At 30.0% G+C, this 13,175-nt stretch overlaps 1 protein-coding gene across 1 annotated transcript; it reads left to right on the forward strand.

The window, feature by feature from the left end:
• The first annotated feature begins 6,904 nt into the window (after positions 1 to 6,904).
• LOC112771557 (ethylene-responsive transcription factor ERF026-like) lies at positions 6,905 to 7,830 on the forward strand. Its single transcript, XM_025816332.2, has one exon. It carries the CDS (start codon positions 7,079 to 7,081, stop codon positions 7,514 to 7,516), a length of 438 nt encoding a protein of 145 aa, XP_025672117.1. The 5' UTR covers positions 6,905 to 7,078; the 3' UTR covers positions 7,517 to 7,830.
• Positions 7,831 to 13,175: the final 5,345 nt, after the last annotated feature.

Raw genomic sequence — 13,175 nt, forward strand, 5'->3', positions numbered from 1 at the left:
CGACAAATCTAAAGGTAACTCATCTACGATTATCATTTTAGCAAGAATTTGTTTTACCGAAATTAGGATCAAATGATACAGCACTCAAACAATTATTCAATCTATTTTCTTCTTTTTTAAGTTTTTGCATAATAAGTATTTTTTGTGTCGGATCAAGTGAATTTTTTGAAAATTTTTTACGCCAACTCAACAAATTACTTTTAAAATTGCGGATACCATTTTTACGCGAATTTACCTCATAAAATGTTCCACTTTAGATTAGAATTTGTGTTTGTGGGGAATGGGCATGGGGTGTGTGCGGTGTTGTGCTACGGGAAAGGGAGTAAGGGTCTTATAATATTATTTTTTTTTTTTACTAAAGATAGGAGACTCGAACCCGCAATTTCTTAATTAAGTATGGGGAGAATATACCATTTGAGCTATAACTCATTGGCGGGTCTTATAATATTATTATTATTATTATTATATTAAATATTTATATTATTATATATGTGCTTTGGTTCAGTTCGGTTGTATAGAGTATAATTACAAATCGAACTGAAATACAATAAAATCGATCTAAAATTAAAAAAAGATATAAAATTAAACTATTTGTTTCATTTTTTATTTAAATTGATGTAATTTTATAATTTTTTTGAACCGATTTAAATTTAAATACTTCTAAATAAAATGATGCTAGTGGTGATAATGGTGACCGTAAATGTTGTTGCCTGCTGGTGAATGACAATTGGTGTAAGGCTGAGATTGGTGGTAGAGAGAGTTGAAGATGGGAGATAGGATAACATAAGAATTAAAATTTAAGATTAAGGTTAGGTTATATTTAATAAGATTAATTATGTGTAGAGTTAGAGTTTAAGGTTAATTAAAATTAAGAATAAATTTAAAAAGTATTGTTTTTTTTTCCTCAACATTTAGTATAAATCTCAAAATTGTCTCTAAAATTATTTACTCTATCGAAAAGAAAAAAATTTAGTTAGTTCATTCTTTTTTCTTTCTCCAAATTAACCCCCAAGGATGCCTTCTTTCTCCTCCGATGACTTCCCCGTAGACATCGACATTTATTCGGATCTCTGTACCCTTTGGTAATTCGACATGCACCACAGCAGAGGATGACCATATAATAATAATTACTATGCTGCATATTATTAGTTCTGTGTGCTTATGTGTATATGTGTGTGTTTTTCTAGGTCTTGCAACTAAAGAAGAGCCTAAATGATGATGATTTCTATTTTGGGGGTCACTTTCTTCATGGTGCCCTTTTTCAGGTGAAATATATATATATATATATATGCTGGTAGTGATTGGTACTTTCTATCCAAAGAAGCTAAAGATTTGTGGGTAAACAGATTATTAGGCTTGCTTTGCTTTCTATATATCACATGGCCGGTCCTTTTAATTTCATTCTCCCTTTTCTCATCTCCAAGCTTCTGTTTAATATGCATAATCGGGACGGGGTGAATATATATTAGTCCCTGATGAATTTGTGTAAATATTATTTATGTACGAATGACTACAACGAGCTTTATTCTATTTGGTGTTTGCTTCTTTATATATGTTGTTAAGTATTCTTATTGAAGGCTTCTCAAAGAGCAATGCTAAGGGCCAGCAACTTTTGTGATTGGTAGCCATCAAATAGCCATCAATGATAATCTAATGGTGTGAGATTAGTGTGAAATTTCATCCAATGACTCACCTTTCTCTACTGGCTACATGCTGGCCAAAATTCAACAAAACTGTTGGCCCCCTAGACTTTTCCATTCTGAAATTCACCTGCGAGTTACGCATCCGCACACACATATATATAGCTAGGCCACCTCAGAGAAATAACGAATTCAAAACTATAACAGATACATCTCCTAATTTTATGCATCTATATTCATTATTTTAGAAGAATTATGCAATGAGCTATAAGATCATGGAAAAATTTATCATCACAAAAGCTAGTTCATATGATGGGAGAACCGAAAATCTTATGTTATAAGATTTTTTTTTTCGGCGTTGACCTCGACATGAGATTTTTTTAGATATTAGTCCCACAAAATTTATAGACTTATACAAAAATACTATTTCTACATTAAAATCAACCACTAAAATCAGTTATCAATGTATTTGTGTATAAATACATGTGTAGTTTAATTTATTTTCAATGTGTATTTATATTTCAACATATATTTTATTCTGGTAGTTAACTTTGGTGACTAATTTTGATATACACCTAATATAACTCAAACTTATAATATAATATTTCTTTAAGAGTAGCCGGCATCGCGAAGACTCCACTCGACAAAATTTTACTCATCAGCAGCATTTCACTCGATCTTTTGTTGGTCAGAACTCTTTAAGCCGGCTCTCAATGAAAACACCAATATAATCAGCTACAAAATTTAAAAAAATTATCACCACAAAAGCTATAGTTTATATTGTGAGAGAGTTCAAGATTTTATAAAGTTTTTTTCAAGTGTTTGTTTTCGATATAAAACTCTTATTTAGGTGTTAGTCTCATGAGACTCATAACAAATTACAAAGCATAACATGATTGAAGATTCATCAAAATGAATAATAATATCATATGACCAACAAAATTTATTATTTTTAGTAATATTTAGTCAATTTTAAATTTTAAAAAATAAATTTTTAACTTTAAATTTTAAATTTTAATAATATAAAAGTAAAGTATTGGTTCAAAATATTTATTAATAATGATAAAGTATTTGTCCCACACTTCCAATATTTCACTTTGCATAATATGTGTGATGCAGTAGTAGTATAGTCTTGAGTATAAATTTCATTTTTCAATGCAAACAAGAAAGAAAAAAGAAAAAAAAATGACAAGTTAAACCACATATATATTACCTGCATGCATTTAATTGAAAAGCTGTGAAATAATAATGATTTCATATTTTCATACTAACTTATGCATCTCTTATTTAATTATTTAATGTATATACCACAATTAGAACTTAGAAGAATGATAAGCTCTTTCTTATGATGATGATGATGATGATGATTAGAGTACGATTAAATTGAAGATTTATCAAAATATGATGAATTCAAACAAATAACACATCACCATCTGTATGTTTACTTTATACAACTATATATCGATCTCAGAACTTCAACACCAACATGAAGGAATCTGTGAAATAGTGAGTTGAACGAAAAAAAAAGCATCTCTTAGATATCTCAGATTTAACAAAAAAGAATTAAGGATCTTTTTAATTTTCTTTAATTGCTTTATCAAATGTAATTTTTTTATTTAATATTTTTTTCATATATTTTCCTTTAGTGTCACTTAAAAAAATATAAATAAAGTACTAATATACTATTTGGTAATTTATTGTCAATAATAATTAATTATTATATTTTAATTATAATTAATATTGATATGTATAAGAAGATATATTTACAAAGATACTTTTATTAGACATAATCATAAAAAAATATTTTTATTAGATGCATTTATAAAGACACTTTTATTAAATATAGTTATAAACAAGAGTTGATAGAAGTTGGTAGAATTTTTATTAATTACGTAACGAAATTACCTAAAAAATATATAGTAAAAAATTATATTTGATCAAATTATTAAAAAAAATTGAGAACCCCTTCCCCCCTTTTCTCCTAAAAGCCAAGATAGAACGTCCAAAGGTACCTTATTACGTCTTTATGACATGACCCAACGGTTATGGCAAGATCTTGATATTGTTGATCAAACCAAAGGGCGCCCCTGTTTGAACAGTGCTATTTGCCTTTTGCTATTTGGAAGAGTCATTTAATTTTAGGAAGAATTTTAAGTTTACCAATAATTTTAACGGTTAATTTTAGTTATAAAAATTATATATAATATATATTAATTAAAATTAATAATTAAAACTATTAGAATATTAATATTTTGGATACATTTAAATTTTTTTAATTTTATATATATGAAAATCCAATTAGGATAAGGTTATGATATACCTGTCTGTCTTCCATTGAAAGAAGATGAATGGTCACAGATGATTTTATGTTGCTTCTTGTCCCATTCAAGAAAAATTGGAATATCATCATTGTTGATGTGCTCTTTTTTGTTCGGTTGATTGTTTGCGGTATTCTCTAACTTAATAAATAAAGAACTAATTTATCGCGAATTAAAATTTTATTTAAAAGTTTGTCATTAGTCAATAAATTATTACATGTACAAAGTAAAATTCGAACCCCATGTTTAATCAAACAAGTGAGCTGATTATTCAAACTGAAATATGAAAATTTTACTGAATTGTTATATTTACTTATCAGATACGAAGTTTATGAATATTTGTTTAATATGTGTTTTTTTATCTAATTATATTTTAATAAAAAATAAAAAATAGCTTTTAAACACATTTAAATTGGTTAATTTTATTTTTAATATATTTTTAAAATAAGTTTAAAAATAGTATATATTATTATTTATTAAATAAAAAATTTTAAATATTTATATAATTAAAAATAATTATATAATTAATTTATATTTAAATATTAAAAAAATTAAAATATTATTATAATTTATCTAAAAAATACTTTATACTTTAATAATTAATTTATATTTATATATATCATATCATCATATCTTATAAAAATAAAAAATACATATCATATCGTATCCTATATTAATATCCGTACATCATAGCTAATAAAAAAAATACAATAAATATGAAAATAGAAACTACTGTTACGGTTAGTGAACACAACTAAATTTTATTTCATTAATACATCTGGTAATTCTTCAAATTTTATTCATGTAATTTAAAATATAAAAACATTATTTACACATTAAAAATTGATCACTAAATTAATTATTATATATTTATATATTTATTTTTATGTTATTTTATATGATTTTAATGTATATTTTATATAAATAATTAATTTAATAATTGAATTCTGTTGGATATGTAACATAATTATTTTAAATATATATTATTCATGGCATGTTTTTATCTAGCTAGAGTTATATTAAAAGAATAATTATTTGTGCTTCTTTTATTATACCAATTATAAATTTTATGTCTACTAATACTGTATGAATTATAACTTAAATTTTTATGTGTTCGTCATCATAACGTTATCACAGCATTAATACTATCTAGAATAACAACTAACCAACGGATGAAATCTATGCAAGAAGTGTTTTATATCTAAACGAATTATAAATACATCTGGTTTTATTTATATTTTAATATATTTTATATTGATAGATAACTTTCACAATTAATTTTAATTTATACGTAACAAGATAGTTGATTATTAATTATATCATCAACTTCTATGTATGTTGTATATGCTCATATACAGAAAGAAAATGAAAGCATACAGGATAGATAATATGTTAAAAAAAATCACAAAATATATTGTTACTCTCTCTTGATTATCTCTTTATATTTTAAATGTGTAGGAGAGTAATAATCACCATTTTTATTACCAAATTCTACAAATAGTAGGTGAGAATTCAAATACATAACGAAAGTGTACATAAAATACAGAGAATACTTACTATAAAGAAAGGAAAAAAAGGGATCCATGTTAATTTTTTCTTAAACTCTATTTCTATACTGTTAAAATATAATGTATATTGTTAGAAATAAAGACTAAATTGAAAAAAGAATTGATGTATTATTGAATGTATTCAAGTTGTCTGAAATAATATAATATAAAAAAATATTTATAGGTATTAAGAGAATCGTAATAATAAATACATAATATCTTATAATAAATATTCAAATATGCTAAATAATACTAATTGATCTTAATTATATTCTAACATCCCCCTTCAAACCTTCAAACTCAAGTAACAACTTAAGTTTGAACTTATTTAAAACAATGAAATAAAGATAAAAAAAATTGCATAAACTAATAGAACGGATGCAGACGGAACTGTTGAAAAGAAGCGCAGATGGAACTGTCGCTTGTCTAAAGGAAGTACAGACGATACTGTCGCTATCTAAAAGAAGCATGGAACTGCTAAAAGAGAGCGAAAACTATATGATTTCTCCATGAGAATAGATAACAGCGGACAACACCATCATTCGACTCGAAAAGACACAAGACGGAGAGAATAATAAGCTAGTCGGTGAGGTGAAAAAACATCAAAGAAGTGACAAGAGACAAGAAAAATGGAATAGAGAAAAAGTGTGAAAAATAAGCTGATTTCACAAATATATATATATATATATATATATATATCCTTTTCAAAGGAGATATCATTGCTCTGATACTATGTTAAAAATAAGATACTAAACTAAAGAAAGGATTTAATTTGTGTATTATTGAGTGTATTCAAGTTATTAAAAATAATACAATATAAATGATATTTATAGATGTTAAGAGAATCGTAATAATAGATATGTAATATCCTATAATAAATATTTAAATATGCTAAATAATACTAATTGATCTTAATTATATTCTAATATATATGAGATAAAGTATCCACTTAGGTCTTAGATAGTATTGTCTTTTTATGTCTTACAATAACGCGGATGAATATACTTAACTTCGAGTTAAGCCTCAAAATGGTCTCTAAACTTGCACTCGAGTCTCAAAGTAATTACTGAAGTTAATAATTACTCAAATTCGTCCCCAAACTTGTACTCCTGGACTCATACTAGTCCCTAAAACGTTTTTCGTTCATCGGAACACTAAAAATGACATCATTTTATATTTATTTAAAAAAAAATACACTAAAAATTATATTTATGTCTAATTAAAAATTAATATAATTAATTCGTTATTTTTAAAGACGAATTTAGTTAAAAAAAAGTTTAAAAACATTCAAAAAATATTCCATCTTTCAGCAACTAGTTTCACTATTAATTCTGAAAGTATTTATTATGATTCTTAGATTTTTGTCGTGTTGGATGAGCACCCTCATGTCCTGGCCCCCTTCCCCTCGTTTGTTTCTCTTTTCTCCTCTTTTTTCCCCATAAAAAGGCCTTCCCCATTACTGAGCAGTCAGCAGGGAGTACCCTATCTGCCATTATACAAACCTTGCTTGCTACATACATCATGAGCTATAGGAACCCTCCCACTAATACATGCTCTCTCCGGCAGCGGCACCATGCGCTATAGGGGCACGCGTCTGAGGAGTGGCAAGTGGGTGTCGGAGATAAGGTTGCCACGTACCACGAAGCGCATTTGGCTAGGGACATACCCCACACCTGAGATGGCTGCTGCTGCTTACGATACTGCCACTCTTGCATTGAGGGGCCCCGAAGCCCATCTCATACTCTCTTATCCTATTCCTGCTTCCTTCTCCGATTCTGATTCTGATATTCGCGATGCTGCTGCCGTCGCCGCCTCCATCGTCGCAGCTCCTCCTGCTCAGCAAGTAGGGGATTATTTTGATGAGGATGAGGTGTTGAATATGCCGAGTGTAATCGAAGACATGGACAGGGGACTACTGATTAGCCCACCCAGGATCCCTTCTTTCTCCGACGATGACTACTTCCCCCTCGACCACACCCACTTTTATTCAGATATCTATACCCTTTGGTAATTATTCCACTTTCATGGTGCACTTTTTCAGGTGAAATATGTTGGGAGTGACTGCTACTTTCTATCCAAAGAAGCTAATCATTTTAAGATTTGGGCCTAAAGAGATTATCAGGCTTGCTTTGCTTTCTATATATCACGGATGCGGACCTTTTAATTTTGTTCTCCCTTTTCTCATCCCTAAGCTTCTGATCTGTTTAATATGTATAGTATTATGTCATTGGGTGAATGAAACTACCTCTTCTGCGTGCTATCTATTAGTCCATCATCAATTTCTGTAATATTTATAGACAGCTTTATTTGGTATTTCTTGTGTTATATCTTTTATCTACCAGTTTTTGCATGCTTACAATGTTAAGTATTCTACTTATTCAAGGCTCCTCATAAATTCACCTGTTGCAACCTAGGCATCCGCACACCTACACATAGAAATAGAAAAATATAGGGATAAGTACTTCTTTCGTCCCCAATGTCTAGGGTCAAAATCAAAATCGTCCCCAACCTTTTTTTTTATTAAAATCATCCTCAACGTTCAAAAACGCTTTAAAATCATCATTTTCCGAATTTTTCGACCAAAATACCCTCATCATCATCATTCTTGTCACGGCCCAAAATGAGCCATGATCGGCGCTCAGGAAATAATCCCCAAGCAAGCCTAACCGACTCAAATATAAGTTGAATAAGAAAATTACAAATATTTTAAATAAATTTACAATGTCTAAAATAAATAATTACATATTTTTAACAAACAAAAAAATAAAATAAATATGGGTGGATCCTGCCTGTGACATATGGAGCAGATGACGTCTAAGAACTCAACAACGAATAGATACCCATTGCAGATCATTACTCTTGAATAGAAAGACTCACATAATCAAATATTTATTCCTGAAAAATATTTTTAGAAAAACGGAGTGAGTTTTGCAACCCAGTGACTAGACAGTACATCTATAATTCACATGAGACCATATAAATATAATTTTAGTTAGAAGATAATAATTTATATAAATAAGTGAATCAATAAGGGAGTTCTCATACAGAAATCAAATCAAAAGTCCACACTTGGGCGGCTCCACCTCTATGGGTAGCCCTTTCCTCTTGTGTGTCCTAACGGAATATCAGATCTAACGTGTGGCCTACACGTTAGGCTAGCAACACCCCTGCTAGCTGGAGTCTGAGTCAGATGCATCTAAGTTAACGTCATAACCGCCGTTAACTACGGTTTTCTAATACGAGCCTCCCAAACCAATTCAAAACATATAGTTTCAAATACAATAATTCTTTAATCTCTCAAATATATAAGGTATCGAATCAAATCAATCAGATAATACTTTTTTATCAGAAATATTTTCAAATCATACTTTTTCAATCATAGAAACATATTTCATAATTTCAAAGTCAATAAGTACTAACAAATACTTCAATGCTTCAAAAGTATATATTCGAGTAAAATCAAATGTTCTAAAATAATATAAAACTTCATCAAATATATATATAGTCTCATGTAAAATTTCTAAGATATGAACTTCATAAAAATATTTTTTTCAATTATAATAAATTAGTTATTTTAATCAAATCAAAGTTCTTCAACAATAGTTTTATAAATGTAATTAGAAACTCAGAATAGCATAAACCAACAAAATTAACGGTTATAAATGTAAAGCCTACTCACAAATTGGTCCCAAGGGACCGAAGAAACCAAACCAGAGTGCCAAGGAAGGTTGAAGTAGAACGGAATGAAAGAGCACGAAATTTGGACCGAGGTAGTAGCAACAACTTCGATTTCTCACTGCAGCAACCTCAACAACAGCCCTAGTATCAATAACATAGAGCAACCCCAATAACAATGGTAGCGAATCTAATAGCCTACGGTGGTTTAAAACTAAGCAAAGATAAAAGGGACAGCAAACATGATAGGATAGAGTCAATAATAGAGCTTTATGGCAAGACAAGGTAGAACAAGTTTAGTCTTACCAAAGGAAATAAGAGGATGGAGCATCAGCAGCTCCGGTGACCCCCCACCGGCAAGGACAGAACAGGCAGAAGCAAAGCTGAGCTAGGGCAAACTTGCAGAGGTTCCAACAGCGGCTTCCGGTGACGTCAGCGCGATCCCCGGTGACCAGAGGCACGGTGGCGCAGCTTGCGACAACGGCGGAGGCGTACCAGCTCCCCCTCCTCGCGAGACTCTCCTCTCTCTAGCCATTGTGTTTCTCTCTCTCTGAGAGCTCCTCTCTCTCTCTTCGAAGCCCCATACCTGCAGCCGCGACAGCAACAACGAAGCTCCCCTTCCAGCGGTAGGGACGGTCTCCAGGGACAGCACCTCCTCTCTCGCGCATCTTCCTTTCTCCTTCCCCCATTCCCTGTTTCGAACTCCTTCTCCCTCTCCCTACCTGATCCGCAGCAACGACGGCGACGTCCAGCCTCACCGGTGTCACCCCCTTCTCTCCCTCTTCTTCCTTTCTTCTCCCTCTCTGTTTTCTCTCGCTATTTTTCTTTCTTTCATTCTCAGCAGGGTATGTGTGTGTGTTAGGAGAGGGTTAGGGTTTAGAAAAGGGGTAAAGGGTAGTTTAGGTATTTTGATAAAATTAAAGGGTATATGTAAAATGTTTCAAAATATCTTGAGATGTTACATTCTACTCCCCTAAAAAAAAATTTTCGCCCTCGAAAATTGATACTGTATGAAAAATGTTAAATGGTTTTAGCCCTTTTTCCAAACATGAGAAAGAAGTATAATGGGGTGCAAAAATTACAGCATAGGTGTGTGTTAAAATGATGCGGTTGACATTTACGCCCTCTTGTTCTCTTGATAAGTCAAACACACATGGCGCTTTTCACTTTGTCCATCACTCCCAAAGTACATTCTAAAGTCAAACGTCAACACTAACTTTTCAACTTGTACCAAAATCTCCTTAACTTCCTCCTCGAAATACTCTTAATTCATAATCTTCTTGACGTCGCCATGTCCTAAAACTAACGTATTGCTCGCTGTATCTAGAGATTACATGTTAACCAATAGAATCTCGAGTTTACTCAAAGGAATACAAAACTTAGGAAGAGAAGAACAAGCATCTCAGATGCTGTTCGCAGGAATTCGAAAGGATGTGTAAGATCGCAATAATTAAACAAGGATGTACAGAAACAATGAAATGTGTCAAAAGAGAGTTAAGCCACATATTAACAAGGAAATTTGAATCGAGGGACTTCGATGGAAGCAATAAAAGGGAAGATGGAGTATTAGGTCGGAACAAGTTCAAAATGAATAAAAGAAGTACAAAGCTCACAAGAGATGGCCACTAAAGTCGATGACAATGTTCACAAGGATTTAAAAGAAAGATTAGAAACACAATCAAATAAGACATCCATCAACAATGAATAAAACTAAGAGAATTATTTCACATCCTCAAGGAAAAATATGAGACGAACATTTCAAAAGAAATAATAAAAGCATAAAGTTATCACGTCACACAAATTCAAGTTGAAACAAAAAGATTCAAGGTTTATGAATTTAAGATTAATAGCAATCAAGGGCAAGGGTTTTTTTTTTTTTTTTTCAAGAACCTTGGGGGATACTAGATGCACAATCAAGCGAGGATATGCATTAGTAAAAAGACAAAATCAACAACAGAGAAAGCAAGCAAAACATAAATTAAAATAAGATAACACATTCTGGAATAGACAACTTAACAGTCATAAAATAAAAAAATAGTAACTATCACAAAGTCGGCATGCTTCTTTTCCCTTTCTATAGAAATCTTCGACTAAGTACCTTTGGGATTATTAGTTTATTACCATGACTTTGGACCTTAAATAATTACATCAATATAAAATTTGATATCTCCTAACTCAAAATAGTAGAAAGTTATGTAATACATGGCAAGAAATGTAATTGATCTCCTTGTTGTCCCTTAAGCAAGAATTTACATATACATTTAGGTATTTAACTCCTTATGATCGCTGTTGGTAAAATACAGTCATGTGATTTCTTATAATCATGCAGCTAGACTTAGTATGAAGTTCTAAATAAATTCACAAATAAAATACTGATAATAATAAAACTAAACTTTGAAGTACTGCCAATTAATATACTAAAATCAGTTAAAATAACTATTTTTTTTTTAAAATATAATCCAACACATAGTAAAAGAATTTTAGAAAATTGGTATGAGGTCATATTTTTTATAAAGATAAAACACCAAAAAGAAAATTCACCTTCATAAATAGTCAAGTGAACTTAAAGCTCATAAACTTAGGACAAACTCAAATACATATATTAAATCTAAATATTTGAAAATATATCTCCCAAATCCTTGTCGTATCTTGGAAAATATATAAAGAAAAAAAAAATTTTTTTTTTTGGTATATACGGAGCCTTTCACAAATTTCCAACCCAGAAGTGAGACTAAGAAACCCAAAAATAACCATTACATACAAATCAAGAAACTCAACAGTCCAATCACCAAAGAAATTGACTTGCTTGTTACTTATAAAATCTCAATGATCTCTATTAATATTAGTCATATAACCACATTTTGGGTTCAATCATAGTAGAAATCCATTTATCACTTTTTTCTTCATATATATTATTGTCTTGAGTGCACATGTATACAAATTGTAAGCTTGTAGCTTTCTAAGAAACATTTAGCTCATGTTATATTTTATTATCTTATTATCAAAATATAAGAAAAATCAATCAAAATTACAAAATTAATATTTAGTATACTATAATAAAATTAATGTAAAATATCAGTTAGATTATCAAAATCAAAGTACAAGATCTGGCAAGACAAACTGGAAAGGATGCAATTTCAGTGTATTAGAAAGTATAAGAGATTTATTGGCAACTCTCTACTTTAGGTCAAACGTTCTTGTATTTTCTGTCACAAGAATAGCATTTAAGTATATACACAAAATACAAAAACCAAAAAGCAACTATATCACATGAATGGCAAGAGAAATGACAAGTGTGGTACGTGTCAATGTCTTTGTTGTAAGAATTAATAAGAAGAAAAGAATTTTTTTTTTTTTGGAAAAGATTACACCAATTAATTCATGGTGATAAAAAAAATCATAAAAAAAGTAGCATTGTCCCATGCACTCCATTAATATAACACTTAACAATAAAACTCCCAACATATGCAACAATTCAAGGTTCAAACCAGAACATGATTAACTTGCACAAGGTAAAGTAACTTGAAGCAAAATGCTTTTTTTTTTTTTTGGATTATAAATTTAAAACAAGAAACAACTGAAAATCAGTAAACAGATTAGGAACTTGTAAGTAAAGGGTCTTCAATAAAAATCCAAACAAGCAAAGCATTGCAGAAGTGCGAGAGTAAAACTTGCATTGATTAAAAGTTTAAAACAAAGATCTATAAAGGAAAGAATCTTAAACATTCAAAGCACTTTCCCATAAAATAAATAATGTTACAGTATTCAAAAATCAAACAAATAAAATGCATAAAAAGAGAGAACTAACCAACAAGTATAAGTTTAAAACTTTTGAAAGGTATTGAACACAATGCTCAATTCGGGTGTTGAAAAACAACAAAGAATTTTAGATTTCAGAACATGATTGAAAAACAAATTTAGGAGGAAAGAAAGACCTTCTTCAAAATTCAATACAATATTCAATACACAATAAACTAAACTGGTTTGAGTTATTT

This window comes from Arachis hypogaea, chromosome 18, assembly GCF_003086295.3.
Source record: "Arachis hypogaea cultivar Tifrunner chromosome 18, arahy.Tifrunner.gnm2.J5K5, whole genome shotgun sequence".
Classification (NCBI taxonomy): domain Eukaryota; kingdom Viridiplantae; phylum Streptophyta; class Magnoliopsida; order Fabales; family Fabaceae; genus Arachis; species Arachis hypogaea.

Bases quoted from the DNA above. Each gene is read 5' to 3' on its own strand.
- LOC112771557 (XM_025816332.2), top strand. From the start codon at position 7,079: ATGCGCTATAGGGGCACGCGTCTGAGGAGTGGCAAGTGGGTGTCGGAG.